The 21971-nt window shown below is 47.5% G+C and overlaps 1 protein-coding gene across 1 annotated transcript in view; it reads left to right on the plus strand.

The window, feature by feature from the left end:
• LOC105474283 (replication protein A1) overlaps nt 1-21351 on the plus strand; it is a 64174-nt gene extending 42823 nt beyond the window's left edge. Inside the window, exons 9-17 of the mRNA XM_071082108.1 lie at nt 1667-1735; nt 1887-2079; nt 2233-2372; nt 2814-2962; nt 5764-5896; nt 10874-11050; nt 14387-14494; nt 18303-18389; nt 20353-21351. Of these exons, the coding sequence (XP_070938209.1) occupies nt 1667-1735; nt 1887-2079; nt 2233-2372; nt 2814-2962; nt 5764-5896; nt 10874-11050; nt 14387-14494; nt 18303-18389; nt 20353-20457 (1161 nt within the window). The 3' untranslated portion in view covers nt 20458-21351. The remainder of the gene's footprint in view (nt 1-1666; nt 1736-1886; nt 2080-2232; nt 2373-2813; nt 2963-5763; nt 5897-10873; nt 11051-14386; nt 14495-18302; nt 18390-20352) is intronic.
• Nucleotides 21352-21971: the final 620 nt, after the last annotated feature.

Below are 21971 nucleotides of genomic sequence, written 5' to 3' on the forward strand. Positions count from 1 at the left end.
TCCTGAAATTGCCGGGCATGGTGGCTCACGCCTGTAATTCCAGCACTTTGGGAGGCCAAGGTGGGCAGATCACTTGAGGTCAGGAGTTTGAGACCAGCCTGGCTAACATAGTGAAACCCCGTTTATACTAAAAATACAAAAATTAGCCAGGTGTGGTGGCAGGTGCCTGTAGTCCTAGCTACTTGGGAGGCTGAGGCAGGAGAATCGCTTGAACCCAGGAGGCAGAGGTTGCAGCCAGCCAAGATTGCACCACTGCACTCTAGCCTGGGCGATAGAGCAAGACTCCATCTAAATAATAATAATAATAATAATAGTAATAATAATAATTCCTAAAATGTACTTCAGCCTTCTTTTCAAACTGCTGCAGATTTCCTGTCGGTTCAAACTCCCAAAGGGGGAGAAAAAAAAGTAGATGTCTTTTTTTTTTTTTTTTTTTTTCTGGAAGTTAACACCCAGAATGTTTGACTGTGTGATGGCAGAATCAGTATTAGAACCTAATTTTTTTTTTTTTTTTTACAAAGTATTGCTCCAATGTGTGGTGGGTTGGCTAAAATTTCTTGTCCACCTGTAGCATTCTGGCTGACAGAAAAGCAAAAGTGAAAATCAGATCACAAGCAACTTGAAAACATGACTTATTCTGACATTTTTGGCAATGGCCCCGAATGTGAAGTGGTTTGTCACCGAGAGGGCAGCTGAAGGGAGCTGGTGAATCGCCCCCGTGCAGCACCTTCCTCGTGGGCTCCGGGCGTGTCCCTCAGTATTCAGCTGTTTTTGGTTTTTATTGTCAGAATAAATTAAACTCGTCGTTGCCCTTTTGTGCTGTTGTGTTTCTCAGTTGAGGCTAATGCAGCATGATTATGGGATCAGCTAGTTGAAATTCTCATTCTTCAGCGGGGCCAGTGACTTGAATGTGTGACTGTAAAATGCGGGTTCCTGGGATGTCCGTAGTCCTCTCTGGGCCCCGTTTGTGTGTGTGCCCCTGCTCTCAGATGTCACTTGGTGCTGGGGTGGCCTGTGTTCGATCCCAGTGTCACTTGGTGCTGGGGTGGCCTGTGTTCGATCCCAGTGTCACTTGGTGCTGGGGTGGCCTGTGCTCAGTCCCAGTGTCACTTGGTGCTGGGGTGGCCTGTGTTCAGTCCCAGTGTCACTTGGTGCTGGGGTGGCCTGTGTTCGATCCCAGTGTCACTTGGTGCTGGGGTGGCCTGTGCTCAGTCCCAGTGTCACTTGGTGCTGGGGTGGCCTGTGTTCGATCCCAGTGTCACTTGGTGCTGGGGTGGCCTGTGTTCGATCCCAGTGTCACTTGGTGCTGGGGTGGCCTGTGCTCAGTCCCAGTGTCACTTGGTGCTGGGGTGGCCTGTGTTCGATCCCAGTGTCACTTGGTGCTGGGGTGGCCTGTGTTCAGTCCCAGTGTCACTTGGTGCTGGGGTGGCCTGTGTTCAATCCCAGTGTCACTTGGTGCTGGGGTGGCCTGTGCTCAGTCCCAGTGTCACTTTGGTGCTGGGGTGGCCTGTGCTCAGTCCCAGTGTAACTTGGTGCTGGGGTGGCCTGTGTTCGATCCCAGTGTCACTTGGTGCTGGGGTGGCCTGTGCTCAGTCCCAGTGTCTCTTGGTGCTGGGGTGGCCTGTGCCCAGTCCTGCAGCCCTAACCTGCCCACTTGCTTCTGCAGGGTGAAATCAGAGCTACAGCTTTCAACGAGCAAGTGGACAAGTTCTTTCCCCTTATTGAAGTGAACAAGGTATGGCTGTGCTGACTTGAGAACTGACACGCCCCGGGGTGGAGGCGGATGAGAAGACTCTGGCCCAGGGGAGGGGTGTGTGGTGACAGACCAGGGGTTTCTGTCCAATATGATGGCAGTCTCAAATTCTGTGACGTGGCCTCCTGCGCAGGTGTATTATTTCTCGAAAGGCACTCTGAAGATTGCTAACAAACAGTTCACAGCTGTTAAAAATGACTACGAGATGACCTTCAATAACGAGACTTCCGTCATGCCCTGTGAAGACGACCGTCATTTACCTACGGTTCAGTTTGATTTCACGGGGATCGATGACCTCGAGAACAAGTCGAAAGACTCACTCGTAGGTAAGCTCATGCGTGGGATGGAGGAGCAGGGAGGACTCGCTTTCTCTGCACCGTACGGGGCGGTGTCAGGACTTCAGTGCTTGCCCTTCACCCTTTGCTGGCGTCAGAGTGGGAGCCTTGAACGCCTCCTGCTCACACGCGCCTGTGTTTTAGACATCATCGGGATCTGCAAGAGCTACGAAGATGCCACTAAAATCACAGTGAGGTCTAACAACAGAGAGGTTGCCAAGAGGAATATCTACCTGATGGACACATCTGGGAAGGTGGTGACTGCCACGCTGTGGGGGGAAGATGTAAGTGCTAGGATGGGGCGGTCAGCACACACAGGAGGAGCTCCTGGGGTGGAGGCGGTCTTGTCCTGTAGGATGGGGCGGTCAGCACACACAGGAGAAGCTCCTCGTGGGGGCGATTTTGTCCTATGAGTTGGGAGCTTTCACCGTGTAGATGGGAAGGGTTGTGCTGTCTGGCAAATACTTGAAATCCTTTATCTTCCGTGAGATTTGCTGTGATTCAAGCTTTACGTGGGGAAACGCTCTTTCCCCCGACTCGAGGAAAGCGGTGATAGTTTCGATGTGTCTCTGAGCAGATTCTCGTGTGTGAGGTCTGTCTTGTATAGATTCCGTGTACACTGATTACATTCACTCTACTATTGACTGCTTTCCTTGTTTCCTATAAAAACCGTCTCTGTTCTTCCTGCTAGTGACACTTGTCTATGTCTGGTGTTTCTTTTACAGGCTGATAAATTTGATGGTTCTAGACAGCCCGTGTTGGCCATCAAAGGAGCCAGAGTCTCTGATTTCGGTGGACGGAGCCTCTCCGTGCTGTCTTCAAGCACTATCATTGCGAATCCTGACATCCCGGAGGCCTATAAGCTCCGTGGTTGGTAAGTTTTGTGGGGCTAAACAAAGGGTTACTTGAGGCTGGGCTTTGAGAAAAGCTGGTTACGGTCAGTATGTGAGCTCTGCCGAGCAGAAGGCTTCGTGACTGAGTGGTGCAGCTCCTGTGTTTCTGGGAGGCGTTATGCCTTCCGAGAGGAGGGCTTTAAAGTCCTTAAACTGACAAACCTGTCCTCCCAGGACAAACCTAGAGTCGGAGAAGGCAATTAGAATGTGAGTGCTGCCTGCTGACCTCGATCCTGCCACAGGAGGGGACGGCCAGGCTTCAGCGGCTGTGTGGAGTGCTGAGGGCGCCTTGCTTTCCAGGGCTTCAGCTCTGGGCCTCGGTGGTGTGGGGGGAACCCACGCTTTCTTTCTCTGTCAAGTCTTTGGTGCCGATCACATCTTCTAGTGTGTATTCACTGGACTCTGATCAAGTACGGTGAGAACAATGGGCTTTTTGTTAGGATTAGATTGCTATTCCCAAAGCACTCAAGGGATGAGGAGAGCCTGTTAAAATCTCCTCACTGTATCTAGCTTTTCAGGACATTCAAACTCTGTCTTAAAAGAGTGCTTCAAACCGAAACACGGGATGCAAGGATTGATGCAGGCAGGGAAAACACTTCGCCAGCCCGAGCTTCAGTAATTCCTGTAGCTGTAGTCACGGGGGATGTGCGTCGGTTTCCAGCTGTGTCTTAGGATTTAAGCAACTGAAGAATGAGCTTATTTTATATACTCCTCCTTTGTTTTGACTCATTTGAACCAATGGCACTGGTGTCTGACCAGTTTCCTGAGCCATCTTCTGGAATGTTCAGTCACTAAGCCATCCGCACGAGCACTGTGGGCCGCACGTGTCTGCCGCACTGCAGGGTCCGTCCATAGTCTGACCAGAACTAGCCACAGATTTGGTTTGTTCTTGTTGCTTGATTTTCTTTCGCGCTCTGAAGCTCCACTCCAGGTTAATTGCATTCCCACGTTAAGGTCTTCATATTTTACTTGCCAGTAACCATGATCCTAGTCAACATAAAAAGCACGGCTGTCCCCAGAATAAAATAACTTGGCATTGATCAAAGACAAGTTCAGTGCACACACGCTATCTGGACAAGGATTAGAGATGTTTAGATCTTGGCCATAACAATGTAGAGTTTTTACTGTAAGAAGGGCCACCTCTCTCCTTGCTCTTGCTAGTCACCACTCCTGACGAGTGGTCTTTGGTGGCAAATATGTCCTTGGAGCTTTCGAAACCGTAAACTTGTGTAGCTAGTAGTGGAGAAACAGATTTATGGGCCTTGCTGTGCCCCTGTGAGGGATTTAGCCGCTGACCTGACAGGAGAAGGCAGTTGTCTGCAGCTTAGGGCACCATCCATTCTGTTCGACGGTCTCTGTTTCGGGAGCCTGTTCTTTGTGCAGTTACCCACCGTCGGATGGTGTTTGGCATATGCCTTTCATCTCAGGCCGGCTCCTCTCTGCCGCAGCTGTGATCCTGAGCACTTTCTCCTTGGCCCCTTTTTCTTCATATCAGTTGATGTGTGATCAAGAAGTACAATCAATTTTCATAATTTAATACAAATTAATTTAACTTTAGTATTAGCAAAAGTAAAATTTCACAAAGAAAGTAAATCTACAAGAAAAAAGATAATGCCTTCTGATTAGTTGCTCTGGTTTATAAAATCTTTTGGACCAGGCATAGTGGCTCACGCCTGTAATCCCAGCACTTTGGGAGGCCAAGGTGGGCAATTGTTTGAGGCCAGGAGTTCAAGACCAGCCTGGCCAACATGGTGAAACCTTGTCTCTACAAAAAACACAAAAATCAGCCAGGCGTGGTGGCACGTGCCTGTAGTCCCAGCTAACTCGGGAGGCTGAGGCATGAGAAGCACTTGGCAGGAGGTGGAAGTTGCAGCGAGCCAAGTTGGTACCACTACCCTCCATCCTGGGTGACAAAGCAAGACTCTGTCTCAAAACAAAAAAAAACACTTTTGGCTTCTGTATCAGGCATAGGAGGCCTTTCATGGAAACCCTTTTGCTATCACGGTATATTGACTGTCCCTCTCCATACTGATACTTTTCGGGAAAGATCAGAATGCAGCTGCTGGCTGAGAATGAGCATTAGTAGCCTAAAGGACTAGCCCAGACGGCCACTTTATAGCTTACTGGTTGTTGACTTTCCTGGTTTCTGATTTTAGGCCTGGGGTGGTCCGGCCACTGCTGATAGGCAAGGCTAGTTTAAGAAAGGATTCTTCGGTACTTTGGCAGTGATTCTCTTCACCACTGGGGGGCATCAAAGCAACTGGGATTCAAAGAGAGGTCATTCCCTTTCTTCAGTAGACTTTGGGCCAGGAGCAGTGCCTCACGCCCTGAAATCCCAGCACTTTGGGAGGCCGAGGGAGGAGGAATGCCTGAGTCCAGGAGTTTGAGCTCAGCCTGGTCAACATAACAAGACCCTATCTCTAAAAAAAAAAAAAAAAAAAATTTTAATGGGCCTGGGCATGGTAGTCCTGGTTACTTAGCGGGGCTAAGGTGGGAGGATCCCTTGAGCTCAGGAGGTCAGAGCTGCCTTGAACCGTGACTGTATCATTGCACTCCAGCCTGGCTGACAGAGTGAAACGCTGACACCATTTTTCTGTTTAATTTAAATATTTAAAAAAAGAGAATTACGAAGATACTGACTTCAGCCGAGGTGACCGTGACCTGTGTGGAAGCTGGGCGGGTGGTGGGAAACCTGTGTCTGGCGTATAGCAACAAGTTGCGTGTTGAGAAGCGTATCATACATACCGAGGACTCATCATCCGCTGTTTGTTCACGTTCTCAGGTTTGACGCAGAAGGACAAGCCTTAGACGGTGTTTCCATCTCTGATCTAAAGAGCGGCGGCGTTGGAGGGGGTAACACCAACTGGAAGACCTTGTACGAGGTCAAATCCGAGAACCTGGGCCAAGGCGACAAGGTACCCGGCATTCCTAACCACCTTCACAGAGGCCTGCAAAGTGTGCAGGAGGATAGATTTAGGAACCTGACTTCCGACACCAGCTGTCAGAGCTATAATTCCTACCCGGGGCTGTGACCCGAGTGTGACGTGGGCGTTGAGATTCCCTGGCAAGGGAAGTAGCCAGGTGGGCTCATGGGAGTGTGTGTTAACCCTCAGGGGACTGGAGGCAGGAGAGTCTGAAGAACTCTTAGAGTCAATTCCGAGAGGGATCTTGGAGCAGTGGTGACAGTCGAGCTTTGTGGTATCATAGCAGCTGCCTTCGGGTCCATGTGTCTTTTCTGTGATCCTTCCTGCAAATTAAAGTTCCCACATATCAAAAAGATGTTTTTTGAGATAAGCATTAGTCCGGCTCAGTGTCAAACATGAGGCAGTTTCACGGGTGCTGTTCCTGGCTGTAGAAGACAGTGTATTAACCTCGTAGGCTGAGAGCTGCCGGCATTCCCTGACAAGGATTGGCCCTGATATTTGACTTTTAGTTGCAGCTTTCCTTTCAGTGTTTGTATTTAATGACCCTCCTCCCATCTTGATCTAAACCTGTATTCTGCCGGCAGTTCAGTGTTTAGATCATTTATTTCTCCTTTATGCTCCTAAAATAGCAATGCCTCTCTTATTTTCGTCATATACAGTGTAGGTTTCCTTCCTACTCTCATTTCACTGTACACCCTCATCCATCATTGTCAACAGCAGCTCTTACAGTGCTCTTATAGAACATCTCGAGAATCAAACACTGGACAGATCCTTGTCGTCCTGTCATGGGACACCCAGTCTTTCGGTTCTCTGTAATCCCAGCCACCCGGGAGGCTGAGGCAGGTGGATCGCAGGAGCCCAGGAGTTCTACTGAGCAACGTGGGAGACCCCTTCTCTTAAAAACAAAAACTTACTTGCTAAAAAATGCTGACAATCATCTGAGCCTTCGGCAAGTCGTCATCTTCTCGTTGGTGGGGGTTTGTTTCAGTGTGGATGGCTGGCTGATCACGGCAATGGTTGCTGAACATCAGGGTGTCTTTGTCAGTTTCTTAAAATAAGACAGCAGTGAAGTTTGCCACGTTGGTTGACTCTTCCTTTCACAAAAGATTTCTCCGTAGCAGGTGATGCTGTTTGACAGCATTTTACCCACAGTAGAACTTTTTCATATTGGAGTCTGTCCCTCTCGGGTCCTGTCACTGCTTTATCAACCATCGCAAAAGGATTTGCAAATTCTAAATCCTTTGTTGTCCTTTCAACAATGCTCATAGCATCCTCACCAGAAGAGATTTCATCTCGAGAAACTACTTTCCTTGCCCGTCGTAAGGAGCAGCTCCTCATCCGTTCAGGTTTGATCCTGAGATTACGGCAGTTCAGGCCCATTTTCAGGCCCCACTTCTGATTCTAGTTCTCTTGTTGTTTTCATCACATCTGCAGGTCCCTCCTCCACTAAAGTCTTGAAGCCTCAGTGTCAGCCATGAGGGTGGGAATCAACTTGTTCCAAACTCCTGTCGATGTTGGGATTTTGGCCTCCCATGAATCATGAATGTTCCTTTTTTTTTTTTTTAATTTGAGACAGGGTCTCATTCTGTCACTCAGGCCGGAGTGCAGTGGCTTGATGACAGCTCACTGCAGTCTCCACCTCCCAGGCTCCCAAGCTGGGACTACAGGTGCTACCACACCTGGCTAATTGTGTTTTTTGTAGAGACGGCATTTTGCCATGTTGCCCAGGCTGCTCTCAAACTCCTGGGTTCAAGGGATCTCCCTGCCTCAGCCTCCCCAAGTGCCAGGGGTTACGGGCGTGAGCCACTGTGCCCAGCCAACTGTTCTTAATAGCATCTAGAATGGTGAATCCTTTTCAGATTTTCAATTTACTTTCCCCAGATCCATCAGAGGAATCACTCTGGCGGCTATTGCCTCGTGAAATGTGTCTCTTAGACTTAAAAAGTCAAAGTTACTCCTTGATCTGCATGGGCTGCAGAATAGACGTTGTTATCAAGCATGAAAACAGTATTAATCTCCTTTACTGTGTGTCTCCATTGAGCCCTCGGGTGAACAGGTGCATTGTCAATGAGCAGTCGTATTTTTAAAGGAATCTCTTTTTCTGAGCAGTAGGTCTCAACAATGGGCTTAAAACAGTCAATAAACCACACTATAAATAGATATGCTGTCATCCAGGCTTTGAGGTTCTATTTATGAAGCAGAGGCAAAGTAGATTCAGCATAGTTCTTATGAGCCCTAGGATTTTTGACACGGTCAGCGCGCCCTGGCTTTACCTTACAGTCCCCAGCTGCATAGGCGCCTAACAGAAGAGTCAGCCTGTCCTTTGAAGCTTTGAAGCCAGGCGTGGATTTCTACTGTCTAGGATGAATGTTCTTGGTGGCATCTTCTTCCGGAAGACTGTTCTGTCTCCGCTGAACTCGGCTGTTGAGTGCAGCCACCTTCATTGGTGGCCTCAGCTGGATCTTCTGGAGAACTTGGCTGCAGCTTCTCCATCAGCACTTGCTGCTTCACTTTCCACTTTTGTTATGGAGACGACTTCTTTCCTTAAACCTCATGAACCAACATCTGCTAGCTTCCGTCCTTTCTTCTGCGGCTTTTTTTTTTTTTTTTTTTTTTTTTTTTGAGACAGAGTCTCACTTTGTCACCCAGGCTGGAGTGCAGTGGCACAATCACGGCTCACCTCAGCGTCCGGAGTAGCTGGGACTACAGGTGCACACCACCATGCCCTGACAGTTTTTTGTAGAGACTGGGTCTCACTATGTTGCCTGGCTGGTATCGAACTCCTGGGCTTAGGTAATCCTCTCACCTCTGCCTCCCAAAGTGCTGGGATTACAGGCGTGAGCCACCGCACCTGGCCTCTTCTGCAGCTTTCTCACCTCTCTCAGCCTTCATAGAATTGAAGAAAGGTGAGGCCTTGCTCTGGATTAGGCTTTGGCTTAAGAGAATGTTGTGGCTTGATCTTCTATCCAGACCACTACCACTTTCTCCATATCAGCAATAAGACTGTTTGCTTTCTTCTTTATATGTTCAAAGGAGAGAGACAGGAATAGTTAATTGGAGGATCAGTCAGCATACATACAACATTTATCAATATAAGTTCCCCATCTTATGTGGGTGCAGTTAGTGGCACCCCAAAACAACTACAATAGTGCCGTTAAAGATCACCATAGGCCAGGCACGGTGGCTCACGCCTGTAGTCCCAGCACTTTGGGAGACCGAGACGGGCGGATCACCTGAGGTCAGGAAATCAAGACCATCCTGACCAACATGGTAAAACCCTATCTCTACTAAAAATACAAAAATTAGGCCGGGTGCGGTGTCTCACGCCCGTAATCCCAGCACTTTGGGAGGCGGAGGTGGGCGGATCACGAGGTCAGGAAATCGAGACCTTCCTGGCTAACATGGTGAAACCCCGTCTCTACTAAAAATACCAAAAAAAAAAAAATTAGCTGGGCGTGGTGGCGGGCACCTGTAGTCCCAGCTACTGGGGAGGCTGAGGCAGGAGAATAGCCTGAACCCGGGAGGCGGAGCTTGCAGTGAGCCGAGATGGCGCCACTGCACTCCAGCCTGGGCGACAGAACAAGACTCCGTCTCAAAAAATAAATAAATAAATAAATAATAAATAATAAATAAAAATACAAAAATTAGCCAGGCGTGGTGACACATGCCTGTAGTCCCAGCTACTCGGTAGGCTGAGGCAGGAGAATCGCTTGACCCTGGAAGGCGGAGGTTGCAGTGAGCTGAGATCGTGCCACTGCACTCTAGCCTGGTGACAGAGCAAGACTGTCTCAAACAAAAAAAAAAACCCACCATAACAGATATAATAATAATGAAAAAAGGACCAGGCATGGTGGCTTACTGCTATAATCCTAGCACTTTGGGAGGCCAGGGTGGGTGAATCACTTGAGGTTTGGAGTTAGAGACCAGCCTGGCCAACATGGCAAAACCCTATCTCTACTAAAAAATACAAAAATTAGCCAGGTGTGGTAGCGCATGCCTATAGTCCCAGCTACTTGGGTGGCTGAGGCAGAAGAATCACTTGAACCTGGGAGGCAGAGCTTGCAGTGAGCCGAGATCACGCCACTCACTGCACCCCAGCCTGGGCGACAGAGCAAGGCTCTGTCTCAAAAAAAAAAAAAAAAAAAAAAAATATATATATATATATATATACACACACACACACACACACACACACACATAATGAAAAAGTTTGAAATCTTGTAAGAATTACCAAAATGTGACAGAGAGACATAAAGTGGGTACCTGCTATTGGGAAAATTGTGCATTTACTTGACCCAGGGGTGCCACAAGTCTTCAATCTGTGAAAAATGCCCTGTCTGTCAAGTGCAGTAAAGCAAAGCACAGTAAAGTGAGGTGCGCCTATAGTTGCAGCAGAGAGTATGACCAAACGCCTGCTGAGGCCTGAAATATTTACCATTCAGCCTTTTACAGAAGCAGCTTGCTGATCCCTGGCCTAAACAAGGAAAAGGTGAATCTAGGCCTAGAAATGACTGTCGTGTTTTTAACACGGGAGGAATGACTGATGGTTGCTGCGCTGGATTTGCGTGGTCCGCATTCTGTATTTCCTAGATCTGTGGCCTTTGGAGGATCACAGGATCAGGAGAAATAAATCTTTGTCTTTCATATAGTCTTCAAGCAAAGAGGAAACAATTTCACTTTTGATTAACTCAGTCTAGTTTAGAATTAACTCTTTTATTGTTAAGGAATTATATGCCTTAGAACTTGGCTTATTAGAACTTGGCTTATTACTTTCATGGGTTTTGTACTTGGCACATGTGATTTCTAAAACTACTGAATGAATTATTCCCTGTGATCATTCGTGATCTTGAGGATTGGAATATATAAACACTTACCACCTAAACGTAAGGGCAAGCTTTGAATTGCCTCTCAGTCTGATCCCGCGTGGGCTCGCTGCTCTGTGCCTCACGCCATTCTTTTCTCCCGAAGCCGGACTACTTCAGTTCTGTGGCCACAGTGGTATATCTTCGCAAAGAGAACTGCATGTACCAAGCCTGCCCGACTCAGGACTGCAATAAGAAAGTGATTGATCAACAGAACGGATTGTACCGCTGTGAGAAGTGCGACACGGAATTTCCCAATTTCAAGTACCGCATGATCCTGTCAGTAAGTACCCTTGGTAGATGAGAACCACGGTTGTGTTCATTGAGGCCGTCCCGTGTGCCAGGCACTGTGGTCACAACAGTAGAAACAAAGGCATTCCTGGTAGGAAGCCTGCAGGTGAGTAGGTGTGGAAGAGCTTATTCTTCCTCTTTTTCACGCCAGAAAGTGGCGTTGAGATCCCCCAGCTGATTTCAGTCTTTCATGTATGTCATACAATCATAACGTCAGTGACACGTGTCTGCTAATAACTGCTATGAAGATAGATTAATTTGAAATGGCATTTTTAGACAGCAGTGATTGTGCTTACACAGCCAGTGCCTGTATTGAGTTATTTTCGTGTGGCTAATCTATTCTCTAGCTTTAGTATCGCTGACTTCAGAGGAACCTGACGGTGTGCTGATGTGAGATTGTTGCTTCTTTGCATTTTAAGAATTGTTTCTTTCTGTTTTAAAAATGTTTAAAAAAAAGTTGTCGAGTTGGGTTTTTACATTTTTTTAAAAAAAAACAGAGGTCTGACTCTGTTGCCCAGAATAGAGTGCAGTGGCATCATCACGGCTCACTGTGGCCCCAACCTCCTGAGCTTAAGCAATCCTTCCACCTTGGCCTCCCAAGTAGCTGCGACTACAGGGGTGCACCACCACACCCAGCTGATTTATAAAATTATTTTATTGTAGAGACAGGATCTCGGTCTGCTGTTCAGGCTGGTCTCAAATTCCTGGCCTCAAGTCATCCTCCCACTTCAGCCTCCCAAAGTGCTGGGATTACAAGCCTGAGCCACTGCACCTAGCCTTAAGGTTTTTATTTTGTTTTGTTTTGTTTTCAACTAGGCAATAATAGCAGTTTAAGAAAACAGTTTAAGGCCGGGCACAGTGGCTCACTTTTGTAATCCCAGCGCTTTGGGAGGCCGAGGCAGGTGCATCACCTGAGGTCAGGAGTTTGAGACCAGCCTGGCCAACATGGTGAAACCCCATCTCTACTAAAAATACAAAAATTAGCTGGGTGTGGTGGCGGGCACCTGTAGTCTCAGCTACTTGGGAGGCTGAGGCAGGAGAATCACTTGAACCCAGGAGGCGGAGGTTGCAGTGAGCCGAGATCACGCAATTGTACTCCAGCCTGGGCGACAAGCAAAACTCTATCTCAAAAAAAGAAAACAGTTTCACATTTTTCTAAAAGATGATTTGGCAGTAACATATCAGAAGCCTCACTGCACTCCAGCCTGGGCAACAGTGTGAGACTCCGTCTCAAAAAAAAAAAAAAAAAAAAAAAAAAAGTTCATATTGGCCAGGTGCGGTGGCTCATGCCTGTAACTCCAGCACTTTGGAAGACTGAGGCAGGATGATTGCTTGAGGCCAGGAGTTCGATATCAGTCTGGGCAACACGGCAAGACCCTGTCTCTACAAAAAGTAAAATTAGCTGGCCATGGTGGTATGCACTTGTCCCAACTACTCATGAGGCCAAGGTAGGAGGATCACTTGAGCCTGAGAGGTCAAGGCTGCAGTGAGCCGTGATCGTGACGCTGCACTCCAGCCTGGATGACAGAGTCAGACCTTGTCTTTAAAAAATAAATAAGTAAGGCCAGGCGCAGTGGCTCGTGCCTGTAATCCCAGCACTTTGGGAGGCTGAGGTGGGTGGATCACGAGGTCAGGAGATCGAGACCATCCTGGCTAACACGGTGAAACCCCGTCTCCACTAAAAATACAAAAAAATTAGCCGGTCGTGGCGGCGGGCGCCTGTAGTCCCAGCTCCTTGGGAGGCTGAGGCAGGAGAATGGCGTTTACCCAGGAGGCGGAGCTTGCAGTGAGCCAAGATCGCGCCACCACATTCCAGCCTGGACAACAGAGCGAGACTCCGTCTCAAAAAAAAAAATAATAATAAGTAAGTAAAATGAAATGTAAGTGTAGCAGGAGAGTTTTACATTAAGGCCCATTTTTTGTAAACTATAAACTTTTCATTGAACCTAAGATGAAGAAAATTTGTTTTAGTTTATTGAAACATCAGCCTTTCTGTTAAACTCCTCCACGGCACAATCTCCCGCACACTTGTTTGATTTGATATTTATCACACGTCTGTGTCATTGCAGTTCTTGCCTTAGGTAATGAGATACTCTTTGCTTCTTGGAAGGATCGTGCAGGGTAAAGGAAGTGTGAGCCCAGGGTGTGATCCTGTTGCTGTGTATTGAGAGCGCTTTGCGCTTTTTTTTTTTTTTTTTTTTTTTTGAGACGGAGTCTTGCTCTGCTGCCCAGGCTGGAGTGCAGTGGCGCGATCTCAGCTCACTGCAAGCTCCGCCTCCTGGGTTTACGCCATTCTCCTGCCTCAGCCTCCCGAGTAGCTGGGACTACAGGTGCCCACCACGTCGCCCAGCTAGTTTTTTGTATTTTTTAGTAGAGACGGGGTTTCACCGTGTTAACCAGGATGGTCTCGATCTGCTGACCTCGTGATCCGCCCATCTCGGCCTCCCAAAGTGCTGGGATTACAGGCTTGAGCCACCGCGCCCGGCCCGCTTTGTGCTTTTAACTGGTTTCGTCACCTTATTTTTCATCATCACGTTCCCTCTATTAAAAGCCTTGTTCACATGCAAAATGAAGATGTAAAATCGTCAAAATGATGCCTTAAAGAAAAACTACTCTGATTTCTACAAAGGCTTTTACTTTAGCAAGTGGATTCTTTGAGATCCGCTTTCTTCCTTGACTTTCTCCTATTTAATTTTACACCACAGCCCAATGGGAGACACTTGATGGCTGATTTCCTTTGCCAGGTCAATTTGGTGACTGACGGAGGCCCACGGCCAGGCTCTGCAGTTGTCTGGGTGCCCATCTGTGACAGAGCCGTCTCACGGAACTCCTCCTAGTGACTACAGAGTGGACAATTGAAAATGCAGAGAACTCCCCCGATTCACTCAAAACCCTTCATCCAAAGCCAGCTGCACCTGGGCAGGAACTAATCTGACGAGCCTCTCGCTGTCACCCAGGCTGGAGGGCAGTGGCGCGATCTCGGCTCACCGCAGCCTCCGCCTCCCAGGATCAAGTGATTCTCCCGCCTCAGCCTCCTGAGTAGCTGGGATTATAGGCGCATGCTGCCACGCCTGGCTAATTTTTGTATTTTTAGTAGAGACAGGGTTTCACCATGTTGGCCAGGCTGGTTTCAAACTCCTGACCTCAAGTGATCCACCCGCCTCGGCCTCCCAAAGTGCTGGGATTACAGACGTGGTCTCGCTGCACCCGGCCCTCTCTGGAAATTATTTTAATAAGTGGAAAAAGAACATTAACCTCTCCCCATCTTCTTAGTGTGTCTTCTTTTTATCATTTCTTTGCTGAAATAATGTAGAATTGTGTTTTTTAGGTAAATATTGCAGATTTTCAAGAGAATCAGTGGGTGACTTGTTTCCAGGAGTCTGCTGAAGCTATCCTTGGACAAAATGCTGCTTATCTTGGGGAATTAAAAGACAAGGTCAGCCACATATTTTGTTATAACTTTTAATGGTTCTCATCCTGTAACACTGACCCCCCCACACACACACTGTTTGGGGGTTTTTTTCTTTTTTTTTGTTTTTTGTTTTTTTTGGAGACAGTCTAGCTCTGTCACCCAGGCTGGAGTGCAGTGGCGCAATCTCAGCTCACGGCAACCTCTGCTTCCCGGGTTCAAGTGATTCTCCTGCCCCAGCCTCCTAAGTAGCTGGGATTACAGGCGCCTGCCACCACGTCCGGCTAATTTTTGTATTTTCAGTAGGGACAAGGTTCCACTATGTTGGCCAGGCTGGTCTCAAACTCCTGACCTTGTGATTTGCCCGCCTCAGCCTCCCAAAGTGCTGGGATTACAGGCGTGAGCCACCGTGCCTTGCCCAACACTGACCCTCTTTTTGCTGTTTAATATTTTTTAGTTTGTTTCTTTTAGGTATTGTATACAGTTTCTCAACCTGATAATTATTTAAGAGCTCATCTGATGTTATCTAGTTTTGTCCATTTTGGATGTGCTTAACATTGAAATAATGTATATAAAAGTACTTTAAAACCAGAGCACTTTCTAAGTCTAAGCCACTCGTTTTTCCTGTTCCTATTAGCACTCAGAGCTAGTGTGCCTGAGATGACTTAGATCGGCAGGTGTCCTTGAAACAACCTGAATTATTACAGGCATGCTTTTTTAACATAGTAAATATGTTCCAGAAAAGTGGAATCAGATCCTGGTTTAAATGCACATATATCAAGTTCCTGGGTCTGTCCTATAAAATAATAATAATAAATCCACATATAAGGTGCCTGCCATTTTAGCCCATCAGATGCAATTCTTATGAAGTGACTTTCTTCCGTAAGATAACTTTGTCCATTTCAGTTTCATAAGTTTGCATTTTCACATATTAGGTTTATTTAATGCACAGAATAGATTGCTAATAATGCTGAATTTAGGAAGGGTAGTTGCTCAGATAAAACATAAGGAAGACCAATAAAAGCTGTGTTTTCTGGGCCACATAAACGGCCACCTGTCTGTAGGTGGTTTTTCCCCGATTTCCTCCAAATTGGTTGGAGCACTTGTAACGGCCACGAAGATGAAAGCCTTCACCGTTTGCTCTGGTGTGTTTTTCTTTTCCTTTCCTGTCCCCAGTTCTGTCTGTCTGGGCTCTGCCCCTGACTCTGTCTTTAAATTGTCCATGAGAGCTCTCAAAATAGTCTCAACAAATCCTGTTACAGAAATAACTAGAACTGACTTTAAAGTGTGATAGTATCTTTTGTCTGTTTTTACCTGGTCCTCAATTTTCGTATCAGATTTTAAGGCTCAAGTCAGCCTTTCAGGATTTTTTATGAGCTTGTTATATTTGACTGTTTTTACTGCTGGTGAATGAGGACATACAGAAACTCCCCCGAGGAACCGTGAGATCCTGGAGTAGGCGCTCCACGCCCCTCAGCTTGGGAGTATGATGGGAGCTGCTGTCATCTTCTCCAGCTTTAACCCATTGTTTTATTTTCATATCTGAAAGTCCAGGGGATGCATTTGGTTTGGGTTTGGGTTTTGATCAAGTAACCTTTACAGAATAGAGTTCTGTATAGCAAAGCTGCTCTCATGCTCGGCGTGACTTGCAGAAATACTAGGCTGCTAGGCTGGTGTGAACTATTAATTTCTTTTTTTTTTTGTCAAGGGTCTCGATCAACTATGTTAATATAGTTATTACACATTTATTTATGCATCTTTGTACATAGTGTATTCTCTAATTCCTGTTTACCAGCTTTTTTTTTTTTTTTTAAGAAAGAAACAAGTTGCATTTGAGGAGTGACAGAGGGAAAAGGATTGTTTTTAGGCTTTCCCTAGCCTTTGCCCACTTCAACAGTCTTCTCTGCTTGCACGCCAAATCAGTAGCTATAAATACAGAGGCTGAAATCATGAATTATATTAAACTTTCTTCTGAGTGTTTTTCCTTTTTTTTTTTTTTTTATCTGAGACAAGGTCTTGCCTCGTCACCCAGGTTGGGGTGCCGTGGTGTGTGATCGTGGCTCACTGCAGCTTCAAACTCCTGGGCTCAGGCAGTCCTCCCACCTCAGTCTCCTGAGTAGCTGAGACTACTGGCACATGCCACCATACCTGGCTTAAATTTTTTTTTTTTTTGGTAGAGATGGGGTCTTGCTATGTCGCCCAGACTGGTCTTGAACTCCTGGCCCCAAGCAGTCCTCCCACCTTGGTCTCTCCCAAAACTTTGGGATTATAGTCATGCGCCACCACACCTGACCTCCTCTTAATTCTTTTTTATTTTTTTATTTTTTTGGAGAGTCTCGCTCTGTAGCCCATGCTGGAGTGCAGTGGTGCAGTCTCAGCTCACTGTAGCCTCCGCCTCCCAGGTTGAAGCCATTCTTCTGCCTCAGCCTCCCTAGTAGCTGGGATTACAGGCACCTGCCACCATGCCCAGCTAATTTTTGTAGTTTTGGTAGAGATGGGGTTTCACCATGTTGGCCAGGCCGGTCTTGAACTCCCAACCTCAGGTGATTCTCCAGCCTCGGCCTCCCAAAGTGCTGGGATTACAGGTGTGAGCCGTAGCGCCCGGCCTTAAAGTCTTAGAAAATTCCTAAGAGTGTTTTTAATTTTTTGTGTCTAGTAAAACACACATAACGAATTTGCCTTTGTAACCATTTTTACGTGTACGCTTTAGCGGCGTTAGGTACATTCACATACTGCACCCCTGTCACCACCATCCTTTTCCAGTACTTTTTTTAATAGGCAAATTCATTTTATTTTTATTTTTTATTTTTTTGAGACGGAGTCTCGCTCTGTCGCCCGGGCTGGAGTGCAGTGGCCGGATCTCTGCTCACTGCAAGCTCCGCCTCCCGGGTTCACGCCATTCTCCTGCCTCAGCCTCCCGAGTAGCTGGGACTACAGGCGCCACCACCTCGCCTGCTGCCTCAGCCTCCCGAGTAGCTGGGACTACAGGCGCCACCACCTCGCCCGGCTAGTTTTTTGTATTTTTTAGTAGAGATGGGGTTTCACCGTGTTAGCCAGGATGGTCTCGATCTCCTGACCTCGTGATCCGCCCATCTCGGCCTCCCAAAGTGCTGGAATTACAGGCTTGAGCCACCGCGCCCGGCCAATAGGCAAATTCATAAAGACAGACGACAGACTTGTGTTTTCCAAGGGTCGAGGGAAGGGGAGAATGGAGACCCACTGTTCATGGGCGGCGATTTGAAACTCCGTACATTGAGCAGTAGCTCCTTTTCCAAAACCCTCTTCCCCTGGCCCTGACAACTGCCATTCTACCTTTTGTCAATTTGATTAGTGTTTGAATTTTCAGTAAAATTCTACTCAAAACAGTTTTATGTAATGTTACCTGTAGATGAGTCGTTCCTAAGTAATTTCAGACAACCCGGGAGAGTGATTTTCAGAAGTCTTTTGAAAAGTCTTATTGGGGCCGGGCGCGGTGGCTCAAGCCTGTAATCCCAGCACTTTGGGAGGCTGAGACGGGCGGATCACGAGGTCAGGAGATTGAGACCATCCTGGTTAACACGGTGAAACCCCGTCTCTACTAAAAAAAAATACAAAAAACTAGCCGGCCGAGGTGGCGGACGCCTGTAGTCCCAGCTACTCGGGAGGCGGAGGCAGGAGAATGGCAGGAACCCGGGAGGCGGAGCTTGCAGTGAGCTGAGATCCGGCCACTGCACTCCAGCCTGGGTGACAGCGCGAGACTCCATCTCAAAAAAAAAAAAAAAAAAGAAAAGTCTTATTGGTATTTGCAGGTTGTCCAGTGGTTTCCATGTGTCAAGTTTTCTATTTGTTTTTGCAGAATGAACAGGCATTTGAGGAAGTTTTCCAGAATGCCAACTTCCGATCTTTCATATTCAGAGTCAGGGTCAAAGTAGAGACCTACAACGTAAGTAAGGGCCCAGGGCAGCAGGGTTAGTGGCGGGGAGGTGCTGTTTGTCACCCACGGCAGAGCCGCGGCACTCACTGGCAGGGAGTTACTGTACGCACCGTGTGCCAGACCCCAGTGCTGACTTTGCCCAACGCAGGTACTGTTATTGTCCCCATTTCAGATGAGGAAAGAGAGAGAGCTTAAGTGTCCTGTCAAAACAACGGCGGCGGGTAGCGAATACTGTATGGGGTTTTTTTGTTGTTGTTTATTTTTGTTTTTGGGGTTTTTTTTTTTGTTTTTTGTTTTCAGTTAAATCCTAGGATTTTTTTATCTGTGTTCTGATAAAAATTATAACGCATGCAGTAGAGTCACATCTTTGACAAATTTAGATTGTGGATAAGTATATTAAGTATATGAGCTGGGCGTCGTGGTGTGCGCCTGTGGTCCCAGCTACTCGGGAGACTGAGGCAGGAGTTCAAGGCCAGCCTGGGTAACATAGTGAGACCCCATTTCTAAGTCAGTCAGTATATGAAACAAAGACCACATGTAGTTAAAACTACCTTGAAAATTCCTTAAAGTGACCATAATACTATTTATTTATTTATTTATTTATTTATTTATTTGAGACAGAGTCTCTGTCGCCCAGGCTGGAGTGCAGTGGGACAATCTCGGCTCACTACAACCTCCGCCTCTCGGGTTCAAGTGATTCTCCTGCCTCAGCCCCTCGAGTAGCTGGGACTACAGGCACCCGCCACCACGCCCGGCTAATTTTTGTATTTTTAGTAGAGACGGGGTTTCACCATGTTGGCCAGGCTGGCCTCGAACTCCTGACCTCAGGTGATCCACCCGCCTCAGCCTCCCAAAGTGCTGGGATTACAGGCATGAGCCACCGCACCCGGCCGAGTTATATAGTTATAATCGAACAGTATTATTGAGCGCTGTCTGCCAGATACTGTTCTACATCCTTCACGTGGAATATCTCACTTGAGCCTAGTAAGCCTCTATGTAGAAACTACTGTTACCCCGTTTTGCCACTGAAGGAATACATACAGAGACACGGGGGCGTTCACAGAACAAGTCACCTGCCTAAGTCGTATGCTAGCAAGTGGCCGAGCTAAAGTCCAACCCGGGCAGCCTGACTTCAGAGCTTTGCTCTTGATCATGCTTATGAGTGTCACTGGATTTAGTAATGACCAAGCACACAGCGGCGTGACGGTCCCGAGCTCGCCTGTGCAGCCTTCCTGGGCTTCCTCCCTTCTGCCCGGAAAGGCACCATTCAGTCCTGGAATGTAAACGTCGGAGTGGGACGGGGGAGTGGTGAAAACGCCCTTGCTGATGGCAGGGTGTACTCATGTATTTACCTTAATGCCTGTTGTTAGGCGTGCCACTATCAATGTTAAATGAGATAGAGGATCAGATGTCACTGAAACAACGTCAGGGAGTGGGCTGGGCCCGGAGGGGATTTTTGGGGTCCTTCAGCCCCATCGTGTCTGGACGGGGCAGGTGAGGTGAAGAGAGGCTGCCTCCCAGAGCTGAGACGGGGCGGGCTCGGTCGTCTCCCTCTGCTGTGGGTGTTCTCTCTTTCACAACTCTGCTTTTCTTGAAAGTTTAAAAGTTGAGCTTTCAGAACTAGCTGTGTGGCTTTGGGCAAGTCCCATGTCCTCTCTGGCCTGTATCCCCTGCAGTAGAGAGAATAAATTAAACTAGAGAAACCCTCGAAAGTCCATCTCACTAGGATTCTAGGCTTCTGAGTGTTTGGGAGCTTGGGTAAAGAATCAGAAGGGCGTGTGCTAGAGAAGGGACCTGTTTGCTCGCCCAGCCGCAGACATCAGGACTAGGCTGTCACTCACCGAAATGACTGAACTCGGAGGCCGGTGTGTCTGTTCCCTCCCGCTGGGCTCACTGAAACCACTGAAGCAAAAGGGGCTTCACTGCTCCACGCCACGCTTTCACCGCTCACAAACCGCTTCTCTCTTTGAAGGACGAGTCTCGAATTAAGGCCACTGTGATGGACGTGAAGCCGGTGGACTACAGAGAGTACGGCCGAAGGCTGGTCCTGAGCATCAGGAGAAGCGCGTCGATGTGAGGAGAGCAGTGCCCGTTGGGTAGAAGTTTGCAAATAAAGAGCCAGAATGGAATCGATTTCCTCCCACCTCCCTGTGATGATCCCGTGTTAGCTACTCCGCACAGAGGCTCTTTATGGTAGACTAAGCAATTTCCTCTCGTGTGTGCATCTCAGAACCCATCGGTAGGCAAAGGAAATACGCTCGGGTGGCTGCGGTGTAGACCGTGTCAGGCCTAGGGAGTCAGCCAGCGGTGAGTGTAAGACCAGTCACTTCCTCTGCCTTCAGGCTTTTGTCAATCTCATTATCCTCAAGCAGGAATTATGTCATAAGTCACTGACCCTAACGGCAGACCATGAAGTAAATTATGTAACTAGGTTTTTGCTTCTCCAGCAGTGACCCCCCTGCCTCACAACTTGGGCTCTTCTCAGCAGGGAGAGCTGAGAAGCATTTGTGGGCACCTGGGTATTTTAGTAAGTGTGTCTTCCTAGAATTCAAAGGCTCTCTCTTTCTAGAGGTGCTACATAGTTGTTAATGCTTGGAATGGCAATAGGGCAGAATTATTAATCAAAGGCATCTCTGTTCTATCTGAAGAGTATCCTTCCTTCAGGGTTTAATAGACTGAGTCAGATGGGTCTGATACTAATCAAAATTGTCTCTTCTGAGGACTGCTGATAAGCATTGACTTGCTGTCCCCTAGGGAAATCCAAGCGACTACAAAGCGTTTCTTTAGTTTTCATTTCAATTAATGTTGCATTTCACTTGGTGAATGCGTACTCTTTCTACCTGTACGTATTCCTGGCATTCGTATATTTTGTGTTTTTTTTTTGACTAAAGCTATGTTACACGGAAAGGGTTTTGAAGCCTTTTGTTTCCCTTGCTTTGTTTTAATAAACAGTATATTCTTTGCTTGTGAATCCTACTTTCTTTGAATGCAAAGAGTTCCCATAACTGGAAAGCGATTAATTAGCCTTCATAATAAACGTTCACTTGGGGGAGATGTTAACTCACTATAAACCCGAAGATTAGTCCAAGGCATGGAGATCCTTCTTCCTAGTGTTTGCAGCCCTGAAATGCATCTTTAAAAGCATGAAAACACTAAAAACAAAAAGCCATGTTGCCAAAGGATGCGGATGATCCGGCGCTTGGGATTTTATTGATGTTTACACAGCAGTCTAACACCAACCAGGCTTTGAAATGTGTACAGACAGTGAGCTGGTAAGAAAACAGTAATTATGCTACTGGGCCTTTCAGTCAGCAAGAGCATGCTTGCTCTGTGTGTTCCTAATCATATTAATTATCTATCTGGTGGCTGCAACACACCGCCTGCCATTGGCTGCACATCTCACCCTCGTACCCCGGCAGTGAGGCGGTCAGTTGTCAGTCTGCTGCCAGAGGACCTGCTGTTCATCGCTGCAGATGCCACCCGTGGAGGCTTTTGGAGGAGGTGGTGTCCTGTCTGTCTCCCCCCTCGCTGTCCACCCTTGACATAGGAGCCAGCCAGCCCTAGACCGGATGACTGACGTTCCTGAGGACA

This window comes from Macaca nemestrina, chromosome 17, assembly GCF_043159975.1.
Source record: "Macaca nemestrina isolate mMacNem1 chromosome 17, mMacNem.hap1, whole genome shotgun sequence".
NCBI classification, from domain to species: domain Eukaryota; kingdom Metazoa; phylum Chordata; class Mammalia; order Primates; family Cercopithecidae; genus Macaca; species Macaca nemestrina.